Source organism: Protopterus annectens, chromosome 2.part0 (genome assembly GCF_019279795.1).
Source record: "Protopterus annectens isolate FY-2018-M chromosome 2.part0, PAN1.0, whole genome shotgun sequence".
In the NCBI taxonomy this organism is placed as follows: domain Eukaryota; kingdom Metazoa; phylum Chordata; order Ceratodontiformes; family Protopteridae; genus Protopterus; species Protopterus annectens.
Genome location: NC_056728.1, coordinates 68,737,756 through 68,754,051, shown reverse-complemented (window position 1 = coordinate 68,754,051; position 16,296 = coordinate 68,737,756). Strand labels below are relative to the sequence as shown.

The following is a 16,296-nucleotide window of genomic DNA, read 5'->3' as shown; positions in this document are numbered from 1 at the left end:
TACATAGAAAATCTTTGGAAGAAAAGTTTCTTTCTTTCAGGGAATTCCTGCTGAAGTTACTGGATGTGTTCATAATGACTAGTAACTTGCATAGCTAGATTTCATATAACATAATAACTGCTTAAAAACACATAAAGACTACTTGCATAGCATGTGCCAGTGTTTCAGCTTGTGTACAGTAAATCATGTGACTGCTTACCTGGAGATATACTGTTTACTGTGCTTGGAGGCTTAGCAACCTGTCTACCTGGGGATAGCCTGATAAGACACAGTAGAATGCTAGCAACCAGCCCAGAGCAAGGAACACAGAGAAGGAATACATGATTATTGATTACACAAAAAAAGGAAAATATATCTTCTTTAATGACTCAGGGAAAGCCAGCCCAGGAAGACATACAGCTTATTTGCAGGATGGGAGTTTGAAAGAAAGAGAGCTTGGCTCAAGTGTGACTATTTCTTCAAAACATAGCAACACCTTCTGTGGTCTTTTGGGATGTCTCCTTAAACTGAATGGAGTGGTCCTCTTTTGCTCCCTTCTTCATATTGCAAAAAGACTAAATATTTCTGATTAAAGAAATTTTAAAAATGAAGGAATTTCTGGTATAAACATATGAACAGAAAGAAAAAGGTGCAGCCAAGGTCATCTTGATTTGTCATTTTCTGTCTTACACATTTACAGTATACTCCAGAAAGTGAACAAAATGACCGACCCTTCACTGGTTGATCAAATGACCAGATTAAAACTCAGACTTTTGGAAAAGGTAAGAAACCACTGTGTGTGTGTGTGTGTATATATATATATATATATATATATATATATATATATATATATATATATATATATATATATATATTTTTTTTTTTTTGATAAGATAGCTGTACATGTTTTTCTAAGCCCGTGGACCATTTACAACTTTTTTATTTGTGTTAGTAAAAGGAAATGCCTGAACACTTAAAAATACTGTGGTATATTCTAATGTTGAGGGAACAAATTGACAATACCACTAGTAGACATGAAAGGTAGTTTCTAAAGTAGGTATGAGCAAAACTATATGCAACTGGCAAATGTAGCAGTCTTTTTAATACTTTATTCATCTTTGGGACCCTACTATAGCACCAGAATGTAGCTCTCATTTTTCTCTCTGCCTTAAATAGTTTATGCTGTCACCTTTCTGCCCCATCTAATTCACAAGTGCTGTCAACATTTACCCCACCTAACTTGTGTATGCTCTCACCTTTCAGCCCCACCTAATTCACAAGCGCTGTCAACATTTTCCCTACCTAACTTGTGTATGCTCTCACTTTTGTGTATCACCTAACTCAAATATGCACTCACTTGTGTGCTCCCCCTAACTTGTGTGTAGTCCTCACTTATCTGCCCCATCTAACTCATTTGTAGTCCCTATCTGCTTACCCCACTTATACATCATCCTCTCTTACCTGCCTCACCTAATTTGTGTGTTCATTTACTCTTGTCTACAGCCCACACCCATTTGTATGCCTAATTTATGTGTAGCTGTCATCTTTTTGCCCCAGCTAACTCATATGCATCTTCACCTTTTTGATACATGTGTAGTCAATACTGATCTCCAGGGCAGTGGCAGATCTTACTAAGCAGGCAAAATACATTGCCCATATATTTGAAACATTTTTTAGTTTCGGCAGTCCATGTAAATAAAATAACTACAGTAGGTGGAGGTCTACATCAAGATTCTTATTCATCTTCTAGTATAACCCTTATTTCTTAGTTATTCTTGTTTTTATTACATGTCCCGTTGTGAAGGTATGAACCCAGTAGCTATTATTTCTCTCATTTGGTCTGGTTCACAGACCTGCCATGGCCCCCCTTCTTTGATAGAAGTTACATCAATGGCCGACGTGTACTCCCTGCCACAAGACTGTGCAGGCCTCTGGATTTTCAAGTCCACTTTCTATGGACCTCTGATTTCTTGTTTCCCAAAAGAGGGTTTGCCAGTGTCACTGGTGTTACAAGAGGCAGCAGCACTGATGAGGCTAGGAGCTAGCAAAACAGCAGTTTTTTTTGATAAATGGCATGCATTTTTTTTATTGCTTTTTTCTAAACTTTGCTTTTCAACTAAGTCATAGAGAATAACATACATGACTGTGTATTGTTAGGATGCTATATCCAACCAAAGTTTATGAGAGTATTACACACTGAAGGAACATGAAAACTCCTCATAAATGCACATCTGTAAATGATTTTTTATATAATTACTGAATGTAACTTTAAAGGAATAGTTAAGTGTTCACCAAGCCTAAGCCTACCATGAGTTCCCATTGTAAGTTAAAGTAACGTAAGTGTAATTGTCAGAACTGCAATCGTTTAAATACAGTTCAAGAGGAAAATACTTATATTAAGTCTATAATTTTTTGTATCTTGAAGAATTCCCTTTTTTCCCAAAGTATAGCAATCTCAGAATTAATGCGCGTGCGCACACACACACACACACACACACACACACACACACATATATATATATATATATATATATATATATATATATATATATATATATATACACACACACGGCCTATATCAATTTGTCAAAGGTACACTTCTATGAACCATTCTTCATTGACCTGAAACCACTGAAGTTCAGTTCCACGAACGTTCACATTCATGAAAGATTTAAGTAGGGGAAAGGAAGTAGTTGTCCGACAGCACAAATTTGCCCTTTTCCCCACTGTAGTGCGATCTTGGAGTTGGTATATACAGTTAAGGGTGTGTGTGTGGAGGATGTAGGGGAGCAGCGCCCACCTTGGTTGGGTTTGACATACTGCAGTGTATGTTCTGGTGTAGTGTTGGCCAAGTGCTTCCTTTCCCTGGTGAAATATTTTTTCAATGTGAATGTTCGCGGAACTGAATGTTCAGTGGTTTCAGGTCAATGAAGAAAGGTTTGCGGAAGTGAACCTTCAACAAATTGATATAGACCCTACACATACACACAAAGACACAGACACACAAAGGCACACACGCGCACACACACGCGCACACACACACACACACACACACACACACACACACACACACACACACACACACACACACACACACACACACACACACACACACACACACACACACACACACACACACTTGTCATTTGTGTGAATCACATATAACTGAATTAAAGTTTTATACAGTATAAGTAGGAGTCTGCAGGAAAATAAATGTTTGAATAAAAAGTAGTGGTTGTGAAGATGTGCAAGACCTTGTTATAGCTGTTGGTGAGTGTATGCACAGCTGTTTGAGGGTTACATAAGGGGATACATTCAGACTTGTGTGTGTGTGTGTGTGTGTGTGTGTGTGTGTGTGTGTGTGTGTGTGTGTGTGTGTGTGTGTGTGTTCTGTGTACTTTTGTCTTAAGTAGTGGTATGGTTAAGGGAAGTTTTTTTAGTAAATTAATATGTAGGATTGGAGTCAGAGACAGTAGTAGGGTTAGGGTTAGAGCAGGATAAGGTGGTGCAGGGTGTCAAAGTTTCTGCTGATGAGAACTTCATTTAGTTTTTAGTTGATAATTATAGTCTCAGAAAATTAATGTATTGCATAAAAACATGACCATGGTTCTTATGATTAATGTAATTGTGTTGTGGTCTGATTTAAACAAGTGGAGTAAAACATTTAGAGCTAAACACAGCAATGACTTTTTTGTTAGCATGACAGATAATACAGGATTTCTTTTAATTTTTTAACTAGTTGGTTTAAGCATAATATATATATATATATATATATATATATATATATATAAATGCATATATTTATATATAATATCTATTATATGTATACATATGTATATAATATCTAATATATATACATATATATATATATATATATATATATATATATATATATATATATATATATATATATATATATATATATAAAGGGTGCAGCGGAAAGTGTTGTCTTACAGCAAAAGGCTCTCCAGTTTGATTCTTGCTGGGCTTTATGTCTCCCACATTCTAAAGAGATGCAGTAGGTGGACTGGACACTCTAAATTGGCCATAGGTATGAGTGTGCATGTGAGTGTGTGGTATGGAAGAACAATTATGGCAGGGCTAGCCACCCAGCAGTATGAACCTTGTCTCTAAATGATTGTCACTGTTATAGTGACACCTTAACCCCATGGGAAAAAATGACAGAGGGGTTATGGATGGATGGATATTATATATATCCTGGGCCTTCTTCCAGAAGACTATGCCTGGAAGAATTCCACTGTGAATGACCAGACAACGTGTACAGAAGAAACAATGGCTTTGTTCTTTGGCTGACTGAGATAACTAGCCTCTTTACTCTTTCATACAGATTAAGCCCAGAAACCCTACAGAGAAACCTCATTGCTCCAGCTTTTATATGCAGTCTCATTCTTTTAGTCATTCCCCACATCTTGTGACCACAGGAGAGGACGATGACATAGACTGATCAATAAACTAAGTGCTTTGTCTGAGAACTCAACTCCCATCTTACCACATGGATCATTTTAGTGGCTGTAAGACTCCAGCTGCTGAACCTTTCCCTTTGTCAGTATTATGTTCTCTCCCCTTTGCCAACACTCATAAAGAAGATGTCAAGGTACCTGAACTCCACCAATAAGGAATGTCTCTATCCTCAAATAAGCTAGCGCAGAGAACTCCGCTCTTTTCTGGGATACCACGATGACCTCAGTTTGTTGGAGCCATTTCCTATCCCATCCACTTCATACTAAACAGTGAACCACTTAAGTGCACGTTGAAGGTCATGGTAAGATAATTCCATCAGACTACCTCTACATCTTCAAACTGGATAGCATTCCAACTCCAGTTACATCTTGATAACCTTATTGATTAATGAATACCACATTTTCATTTTTACATACTGTGCAATCTCCCATGCTTGTACACTTTTTATTTCAGCACTGATTGCCAGTACATCCATTGTATAATTATATCTTTATATAACACTGATAAATTAACCTCATGCCAGACCACAGGAGAGGAAGAGGACATAGAAAAGTAGCCTTGTCAGTCTGAGCTTGGAAACACACAGGGAGGCTTCAAGTGAAATTGTTTCATCAGCCAGAGGGCTTTTTATGGACTTAGTTGGCTGTTAATATTAACTTGAAAGCTACTTTTGCTGTACTTTTTCATTAAGATGTTCCAGGATCATCCTTTTCGAGGCAGAGAATGTTTACCTAGTCTCTCTGAGTTGGGAGACACTCTAGGGAGCTCAAACGTGGCACAGGAGTTAGTTTTCAGCTTTTCCGTCTGTTATAAATTAGATGCATTTTCATGAGCTGTTCACCACTCAGTGGTGATTAGCAGTACCCTGTATCGAGCAAACCGATAAAACTTGTACTTAGTACTTTAACACATAGGCTTTGCATGGACCTAAGCTTAGCTTAGGGCATCTAGTTAGAGTGCAAACAGCACTAAGATCCTAGCACTATCTAACATTTAGCCTTCACACTAGATATGTAAAACCAAGACCCTAAACCATAATAACACAACCCTATTACAGGTCCTGACAACATGGATTTGCAATTTTCTAATGTCACTGTGACCAGGTTCGTAGATATGGGCCTATTCAGACAATGTAGCAATTGTCTTATGTAATCAGACAACCTTTTAATCCTTAAAGAAACTTACAAGAGATGTATGTGCATAACTTACTTGGAGGCAAGAATCTCAATTACAGACAACTTTGTCAAGCACACACATACTATATCCTTCACACACACACACACACACACACACACACACACACACACACACACACACACACACACACACACACACACACACACACACACACACACACACACACACACACACACACACGCACACACATACACAGACCTTCTTATGTTGAGGCACTTAAAAGAAACATCTCCAAACCTCAAAGACCTCTTCAGCCATCAAACTGCAACACCTACCTTCAGCAGACACTAAAGCACACACCAGCAGCAACAACTAACACCACACCTAATGATTCCCCCAAGAACAAAGTCCATAAGGCAGGCAAACACTTTACTTAGTACTCTTGTCATAGGGGAGTGTATTACATGACTCACAGATAATCCTCTCACCAGGCTGGACAAGGAGAAGATAATGGTTAGTTGCCTATCTGGAGCTAGGATCCGCAGTATCAAGCATGCACTAAGTCAGTGCAGCACAGGTACCGATATGATTCAATCATTGTCCATGTGGGTATAAATGATCTGAGGCACACCTCACTGGACTATATGAGGAGGGACATAATGGATCTCCCTGAATATGAATCACAGACAGGTATGTGCTTTGCATTGGGCAGCATACTACCTTCACCAAGGATAATGCCACAGTATGAAGAGAAAATGAATGAGTTTAATATTTGGCTTAGATTCTGGTATCATTCCAGGATAATCCAGTATTTATCAGTATGGGAGGACATAGTTAACAGTCCACTTTGCTTTGCCAAGGATGGTCTGCACCTGGAATAGGAGTAGTTATATTAATTGCTAGAACTGCTGTAATAGTGATAGAATAGGAAAACAGATAACTGGCAGATTTGCAGAAGTAACTGACTACTGGCAAGGGATGAGGATTATGCTGGCAAGTATTTATATTTCACCTAAAACTGCTATTATAGAGCTTAAAATATTACTTATAGGTGGGGACTGACATTTGATTTGCAACAATGAGGATTTATCTGGGGGGCCTAAAAGAGAAAATATAACAAAAGAGGGTAGATTTCTGAAGAAATATATGAACATATTTGGTATGGAAGATATGAATTCAGTAGTAGGAACTTAGAGAGAATTTACAAATTATTCCCCAAGGTACAATAACTGGGCTAGACAATACAGAAATTATATTTCACAGGAATATTTGAATTAATAATAAAGTTAATTAGGAGGCTATATGCAGGATCAGAGGCAAGAACTGAAGTGGGAGGGTTCCTCTCTGATAAGTTGTGTTTGAACAGAGGAACCAGGCAGGGGTGTCCTCTTTCCCCTTTATAATTTGCCTTACATTTAGAACCATTGGCAAAGAAAATAAGGGAATTAGAAATTCAAGGATATCATCGGCATGGTATTGAAGAAAAGTTGGCTTTGTTGATAAATAATACTTTTTTGTACTTGATAAAAACCAGAAAAGAACATCTCAGTGCTGTGAAACATTCTAAGACAGTTCCGAGTTTTTTCGAGATATAAAATCAATGAAGATAAAAGAAAGACTATAGCTGTAAACTATGTACCCACACATACCTTGGTTCAGCAATATTCATATTTATGGGGACATGATAAAATTAAGTATTTAAGAGCACATGTTATAAAGGATGCTGTTATGGCAGCTAACAATATGTGGAAAGAGACTAAACAAAAGATAATACAAAAACTGAGAAACTGGAAGCTCTTCTATGGATATGGATAGTAAGATTCAAGCAGTAAAAATGTTTTTAGTCATTTCAGCATTATACATGGGTCGGGTATAATTTTAACAACCAGAGAAGTTGTGGACTAATTAATAAAGCTCTGAAGGATTTTGTCTGGGTGGGGAAGAGGACAAGAGTCAAGTGGGATAAGTTGATCCTTCCAATAGAACAAGGAGGTTTAGGATTACCCGATTTAAAGAAATATTTTACCACTATGCAGTTAAGGGCAGAAAGCTACAGTTCAAAGTGGAAAGGAATACACAGGAATGGTGAAATAAGATTCTGCCATGCTGTAATTATGGGTACTAAGAGTAGGCAAGAGGGGTCTGGAATTTACTGGAAGAAGCTGGCAAAGGAACCAGTGTACTGGGAACAAACAACTAGAGAAGGAAAGGTAATAGAATGGGAACAGGTCAAGAAGACAATTGGACAGCAAGCTAGAGATTGCCTTCCCTATCAAGGATTGATATCAGAGTATAGGCAAAGAGAAAGAGATAGGGGAATCCTAAGTGAAAGACCTGTGCTGGTTCAGTTTTCAGCTGAATCTGGAACAGAAGCTGCTATTAAGAAAGGATAATTAGTAAGGCATATAAAATATTGCACAATAACTATAGGTATCAATCAGAGGAGGTCAGGAGAGATTGGAAAGAGAAATTAGATAATTTGCAAATAAACAACGGGAAGACATATGTATGTCTCCCAAATATGCAACAGAGTCTCAAAGAATTAGGATTTTTGCCTGGAAGTGTTTGCATAGATACTTTTATACCCCAAGCAGACTCCAAACAATTTTTCCTGAGGTAGATGCAAATGTTGGAGGTGTAAGAGAGAAGAAAAAGGGAAATGGGACTATATGTTTTGGGAGTGTAATGAGACGGCAGACTTTAAAAGTTCCCTACAGAGTACTCTGTCAGAAATACTGGGTGAGCAAATGAGTATAAGTAAGGAAGTGATTTTTTGAGCTGGGATACGGAATCTGAATTTCCTATGCACTGTAAGGCCTTGTTAAGTGTAATTCTGGTAGCTACCAAAAAAGCAATTACTAGAAAATGGAAATCAAAATCTAAACCAACTATACTGAAGTAGTTAATATAGAAACAGAGATAAAAGAACAGAAAGTGTAATCCTTACAAAAGGGTAGTAGTAAATTACAAGGAAAATGGAAATTGTGGAAACAATACATGCAGTAAAATGTTTTGGAGGAGGAATGAGGTTTAAGAGAAAGCAGGAATTGACTAATTTATGTAATGTTGCTTAAATTATACATCACCTATATTATTTATCCTATAATGTTTGTAAATGTGAACTTGTTAATATGGTTTAATTTTATATAAATGTAAGTTTGCCTATTTCACAAGTGATAACTCAGTAAAGGTGTCTTCAGAGAGACTTACAAGACGTGTTATCACAGAAACAGAGAGGACAAAAATAAGAAAAGAAAGACACTTAAGAAAGAACCATCAGAGCAAAGAAGAAAGTGCAGAGTTCTGAAACCATTCATGTGCCCAGTCACACTAAGAAACAGGAGAGCAACCTGAATGGAAAGAAAACACTCAAGAAGCATGTAAAATAACAGGCAAGTGAAACAGAAGGTGGTTTTTGACTAGAACTACCATTTGTATGAGAAAATAAAAAATAAACTGCAGTGATAAGTGTTTTGGGAGGAGAAGCTGTACCTTCCACTTCAAGACCATCCCTAATTTTCTGGCTTTACAGTGTAAGCCATATAAAATTAAAAAAATACAATGGGAAGATACTTTAAGCAATACAAGAGAAAATACAACCAATACAGTTGCAAAGGAGGACAGTGACCAGGATGTTCTTATTGTTTCTTACCCCTATTTGGAATTAAAAAATGACCTCCTTTATAGACTAAGTAAAGACAGGGAAGAAATTCTACATCACTTGCTGGTGGTAATACCTTATAGGACACTAGTAGTTAAGTTAGTCCATAGTCATGCATTAGAAAATCACCTGGGTATGGAGAAGGCTAAGACAAGAGTACCAACCAGATTTTACTGACCAGGTATAATGAACAAAATAGGACATGTATGTGCTTCTTGTCCAGAACAAAAGTAAAAGCTGGCTCCAGAAAAACACAGAATTAACTTAGAAACACACACAAGCTTTTGAACAAGGATATTTTTAAGTGCTCTTTCTGTGTTTTCCTGGAGCTGACTTTTCCTTTTGTTTTGCAGTTATTGTGTGATGTCTGTCGCAGACTTGGCTTGCTTTTTTTTTTTGTAAACAAAAAACATCTTTATTAAATTATCATGCATGACACAGGCAATCTTACATTTGTATAAATGAAAAACAAGCCATATTAATATAACTTTATTGCAAACATTATACACCACAGACCCCGTTGAAACAATTGCAATTGCAAACTTTATACATCATTTATAATATCCAGTCATTGTCAGTTAAGTATTACATAGCTCATTAAACATCTGCCTTCTTCTAAATCTTGTTCCTCCTGTGCATGTATTGTTCCCACAATTCACATTTTTTCCTATGTAGTTTGCTCCTTCCCTTTTCTAAAGATCCCAGTTCCAGTTGTTTTTATCTCTGTTACTATATTCACTACTTCTAGTAAAGTTGGTTTAGACTTTGATTTCTATTTTCTAGTAATTGCCTTTTTGGCAGCCACCATAATTAGACCCAGCAAGACCTTACTATGTCTAGGCAATTCCAATTATGTATCGTAGTTCAAAAAATATTTCTCTGGTTACACCAATCTGCTCACCCAGCATCCCCAACTGATCAGTCTGCAGGGAATACCTAAAGTCTGCCAACTCATTAGACTCCCAGAAAATATATTCCCAGTTACCTCTTTCTTCCCAACCACATCTCCAACATTTGCTGTCTACCCTAGGAAAGATCAATTGGAATCTACTTGGGGTATAAAAATGCCTATGTAAACACTTCCAAGCAAAGATCCTAAATCTTCTAGACTTTGTTGCATATTTGGAAGATGCACATATATCTATCCATTGTGTCTTTGTGAATTGCCAGACTTAGCTTGCTTTGAGCTAATTTTTAGATTTTTTCTTTTGTTTCTGTTTGCTCAGGATGCCAGGAAACTGTAGTCCATTTTGGATTTAAGTTTACCAATCCCAGTGCCTTTTATAGAGATACCATTTGAATATACTACTATGGACATTTTGGGGCCACTACTAAAATCTAGCAATAGGTACCAAAACATGCTAGTAATAATGGACTGCACTCCAAAATTTCCAGGAGCAGTACATAGTGCATGGATTAGTAGAGAGGTTCAATAAAACACTGAAATCCTTGCTAAGGAAATATATTGATACAGATGAGACCAGGAGCACCCCTACTTGCTGTTTGTGATAAGCTAGGTACTACAAGCTTCAGCTGGGTCTACCCTATTTGAACTTCTGTATGGCAGGTATCCCAAAGAACAGACTGACATTGCTAAGGAAACTTGGAAAAAAGAGAAGACACTATTTAAAAGTAAGATAGAAGACTATGTTAGCTTACTAAGTAGTCTAAAACTATGCTCATTGTAAAGAAGCACATGCAGAAAAATAGGAGATACAACAAATAAGTGCATAATAAAAAGTGCCCATCTTACAGAATTCAACCCAAGAGAAGCAGATATTTGTGTTTGTATACCCTAAACAAAACAAGCAGCTCTGCTATGTGGAATTTTGCCTTAGTAAGGACAAGCCCTTACATCAGCAAAAAGAGTTTCATTGGTTTACCTTCAGTATTTTGCAATTCAGTCTTTCAACTAGCTATTTATGGCATTCTTGATAAATGTTTACATATAATGACCTTTTATTATAAAATCTCATTTATTATATAATGCTATACCAGATTATCTTTCCTTTAAGTGCTCCAGGTCTGGGCATGTAGTGCTCTGTTGGGATTGTTTGCTCACACGTAAAGCAACTATTTTTCTCAATTTATATAATCAGATGTTTAGTTTCTCAATTTGATTAATTAATCCAGCCTTATTGTTTCCTCTGGTAGCTTTTAGTCTGACTTTCTGGAACAATTATTGAATATCTGTTTGATCAGATAAGCACCTGATAATATATGCAGATGATTAGAAGTAGAAAATACATTACTTTAGGTAAAATGAACTATCAAAAATGCATTGTTATGGAAAACTTTCTATGGAATTGCAATATTTTGCACATATTTGGTTATTTCCACTGGTTAACGAAGATAATCCTTTACATTTAAAGAATTGTTTAGAATTACCATAATGTAAGTCAATATTAAATTCAATATTGCACATTTAAGCACATCAGACAAGTTATATGCTGTAACCAAAGTTACAAGGTCAAGTCAAATATCTTTGTTACAAAAGCTGGAGGAAGAGGCACCTAAAGAAAGTCAGAGGATCCTAATTGTGATCCTCAGAACAGTCTCAGAGCCTCAGAACAGCACAAATGGAAGTGTGAATAGCAGGAGCAAGTCTATGGTATCTTGAAACATTCCTTTTCTCTGAGGTAGAATTATCTTGAAGTATAAATATGGAGGGCACAGCCACCCACATTGAAGGGGTACACAAACATGCCTTAAAAGTATAATAGCAAGGTTCAGAAGTTGCTGTTTTTCTCACAACTGAATTTTAAACTTAAATCTGCCATGCAATGTTTGGTAATGCTGACCCAGTCGAAACACCAATCAATGAGAAGAGAAAAGTAACACAGTCATTCTATGCTGTGGTGAGGTAAATGGTTTATTTTTGTGTCATAGTCCAGTTAAACTGCAGACTTATAAAAAAAATTGTTACGCTGCCTAATACCACACTTTTTCATATACAGATGTTAACATACTAACAGCAGATGAGTTAAGTTGTAGTTTGAGGATTATGAAAATAGATTTGAACATGAATGCAACTTTTTCTGTGACAATGCACATCTGAATCAAATAGAAGGATTGCTCTTCTAGAAATACAGTTAAAACATGAATTACATTTCACAAAGGACTGCCCACAATCAATATACATGTTTATATTACAATAAACTGAAAATGCAGGAACAGATGAGTAGTTAATAAATGTATAATGGCATATAGCAGATTCACAAAAAATTAAAGCCATTCTGACTGACCAAATGATGTTTTATAGTAGACTAAAAACCTGGAAATATAGTGAATATTCAAAATTACAGTACAACTGATGCCCAAATGAATTTTATTTGTTCTAGAACCCTCTCACAGACTTTTAGCTTGTCTCTTTTTCCCTTGCTGCTATAATAACTTTCCTGAGTTCCTTCAAACAATTCAATCACAAAATATTATTTTCCAGACAACAATTCAGACTTGATCACATTATATTGTGGTGAAACCAGATTTTAAAGGAACTCATGCTGCTAGATATAAAAAAATATAGTACGCTTAACTGCACTTAAATAAGTTTCCTTTTTAATGGGCCATGTTTAATTCAAATACATTACACTAAATAAGCTGAAGAGAAAACACCATCGCATAAGTGAGATACTTGTTAAATACAAGCTATCATAACATGAACCCTGAGAAATGCAACAACATTTAAATGTTATTTAATAGTTTACTCAATACATAATGTAGTGATAAGAAAGATATCACTATGTCTGATTTTGATATGAAACAGGAGATGCAAAAATATGGATGAAAAGCATAGTCCCTTAAGACTGTATCCCCATCACTGTATGCAAGGAAAAACATATAAGTTTTAGTTACTAGGCATAAGGTCCAGAAGGTGATTGAGGTGTCTAATCCAGTTTCCTAATTGCCTCAGAGTACTATCTAATTAAGTGACTAGCTCAGAGTCCCACAGTAGACAAATGGAGGTTGACAGAATCAAACCCTAGATTACAGCAAACATCTAAATAACCCCTCACAGCTTTAATGCTCTGCACAAACTGATCTTCACAAATACACCTTTCTTTGCATGGCCCTTCTATTATAAATTCACACTGGCTTAGGTGTGCATCACATTGGCCTCCAGATTTTACACAGCTCTTCATTGTTTTCTCTACAGAAATTGTCCAAACTGGCCTGTCACTGGTTTAGAGCCTCTGTCTTGCTCCACCTTTTGTGAAGGAGAAATTATATGTACTAACTTGCACTCTTAATGTAGTTCACCCTTCTTAACTGAAATTCTTAAAATGTGGAGTTAGTTATCAATGTTATCAGATATATATATATATATATATATATATATATATATATATATATATATATATATATATATATATACAGAAGATTAAGGCTATGAGCTTGAAATCATCTTCCTCATTTAGTGTGAGATCAGACTCCTTCAGTCACCATTTGCCTGCTGTGTGATTCTGAGCAAGTCATCTAACTAGACAGTGCTTTCACCCCTGTAAAGAAGCACTTGTGCTTAGTGAGTATGCCCAGTTAATTAATAAATAAAATAAAGTAAAATAAAATAAAGTAAATAAATTATGGGGGTGAATCTCATCTGGCTCAGCAAACTTAGCCACCTTCTTCTAAATGACTAAGATTAACTCTCTTATCCTGCAAATGCCTGCTGTCTGGTTTTGGCAGATTTCCATTTTCTTCTTTTGTGAATAGTAATCCAAATTACTTATTTAGCAGTCTTTCTTTGGGTTTGGAGAAGCACATACGCTGGCTGTTGAACTTAGTTGTCTCATCAGGTTACTACATTTATCCAGAAGTTAAAACTGCTAAATACTTATTCATTCATCTATTTTCTAAGCCACTTATCTTAGTGAGGGTCGAGTGGTAGCAAACTAGTCACAGTACAGCAAGCTTCACTATTCCCAGCAATGTCTCCAATTCATCTTGGGGGATGTCTGGACATTACCAGGCCAAAGGAGAGATAGATATATAGAGGGATTCAGAAAGGTAAGCCTAAAGGTAAGCCTTAACTCAGGCTGCTATCACTGGCAGCAGCCCTTTCCGATTCCGAGACAGGCCCACCACAGTGATTCTACATGGTCTGTAGGATCACCATGGTGGCTTGTATTCACAGTCATGCTACACGCTAATGAGACTTTCCAGGGGAGTGGGTCTTTGCTAATTAGCCATGTGCTCTGCCCTCAGAAATGCCTGCAGTAAGACTTTTATGCAGCCAAGTAGTTCAGAGAACCACACAGATTTGTAAATTAGCATGCTGGGCACATTAGCTGAAATGCTGCAGTCCCCCATTATTGTCAATGGAGAGAGTGCAAGAAATGTAAATTTAGGTACTGTAAGTGCCTACGGTGAAGTAGTGTTGGTGAGGCGTGGGTGTGTGTATGTGTGGTAGTATGTGTTCATGTCTGCAGAAGTGCAAGTCCTCTCAGGTAAGTGTGTTTGTGTGTGTGCGTGTGTGTGTGTGTGTGTGTGTGTGTGTGTGTGTGTGTGTGTGTGTGTGTGTGTGTGTGTGTGTGTGTGTGTGTGTGTGTGTGTGTGTGAGTGTGTCTGCCTGCCAGGGTTATTGCAATAGGAAGAGTTACTTAGAGGAGGAAGAATAATTGCATTTGTGTGCGTGTGTGGGCCAGTCTGTCTATCTGTCTGCCTGGGATGTTCATAGGTTCACAGGTTCATAGGCAGGTACTAGGCTATTAGCCCTAGGGCCTACATAAGCCCAGCCAAAATGGTACCCTGGCTTTTGCCACCCATGAAAATTATTTTCCTGTGCCCCTGTCGAACAGAACCACAGAAGTGATCCCTGGGGTGAATTTCCTATTTCCCATCCAATCATCAAGATTTTTCTTGAAGAGTGCTAATGAGGAGCTCTGTTTGACATAGATAGGTAGTCTTTTCCAGAGTATGGGAAATCTCTGGGACAGGAATCTATCCCTCCAGCATGTTCTGTTTATTGTGGTGACAAGATTTAGGTCCCTAGAGCATGTAGCTATGAGGGATTGAAATTTCTTTAAGTGGAGCATGTCCAACAGCTCTGGGTTTGACATAGCTTTGTATGTTAGGCAGAGATCGCCTCTGATTAGGCAATATGCGACGGAGTAAAGCTGGAGTTTTTTGAGACAGTCTGCGTAGGGCATCTGTTTGAGGCCAGTAATCCTCTTTGTGAGGTATTTCTGTGGCCTTTCCAGTTGTTGTAGATGTCTTGTGAGGTACATACCAAAAGAGGCGTTGTACTCTATAATGGGTCTAATGAGTGATGAGTAGAGAGGAACAATGACCTCTTTTTTTCCTGGATGAGAAACCTTTTGTGATGAGGTGAGCCATGTAGAAGGATTTCCTGACCACTGTGGTGATGTGATTATCAAAGGAGAGACTACGGTCCACCTGTGTCCCAAGGTCTCTTATCACACTTTCAGCGTTAAGTAGACTACCACTTATGTGGTAGTTCTTGGGTACAGAGTTTTTACCAAAAGGGATGACAATCCACTTTTTGGCATTGAGCTTCAGGCCATGGCTTTGACACCAGGCATCTGTCTCAGTAAGGCCCTTTTGTAGTATGTCCACATCGTTAGGAGTTTCGATTATGGCTCCTAGTTTGCAGTCATCTCAAACTTTGTTAGCCAAAGACCTTCTGTGTTAGCCTGTACTTCAGAGAAGTAGATACCAAACAGAAGAGGACCCAGGACTGATCCCTGTGGTACTCCACTTGTCACTGGTCTGAAGTCGGATTTGGAGTCTACTACTTTCACAGTGTGGGTTCTGTCCATGAGCCAGTTGGCAACCCATCTTGTGACATAGGGATTTATACCTAGTTTAGTGAGCTTATCTATAATTCCAGAGTGGGGGATGGTGTTGAAAGCCTTGGCAAGATCTAGACAAGCTGTGTGAACCACCTTACCCTCATCTATGGCTTTGGTGACTGCTTCAAAGAAGTCAATCAGGTTTAGGAGACATGATCTGCCTTTTACAAACCCGAACTGGGTAGGGTCCAGAGTTTGGAGATTACCAATGGCTTTGTTTATGAG

General features: G+C 37.5%; 1 protein-coding gene across 2 annotated transcripts in view; it reads left to right on the top strand.

The window, feature by feature from the left end:
* The first annotated feature begins 262 nt into the window (after nucleotides 1-262).
* CCHR2.PART0H21orf58 (chromosome chr2.part0 C21orf58 homolog) overlaps nucleotides 263-16,296 on the top strand; it is a 198,829-nt gene continuing 182,795 nt past the window's right edge. For both annotated transcript variants that reach the window (XM_044060559.1, XM_044060558.1), the window contains exon 1: nucleotides 263-761. In XM_044060559.1, the coding sequence (XP_043916494.1) occupies nucleotides 702-761 (60 nt within the window). In that variant the 5' untranslated portion in view covers nucleotides 263-701. The remainder of the gene's footprint in view (nucleotides 762-16,296) is intronic.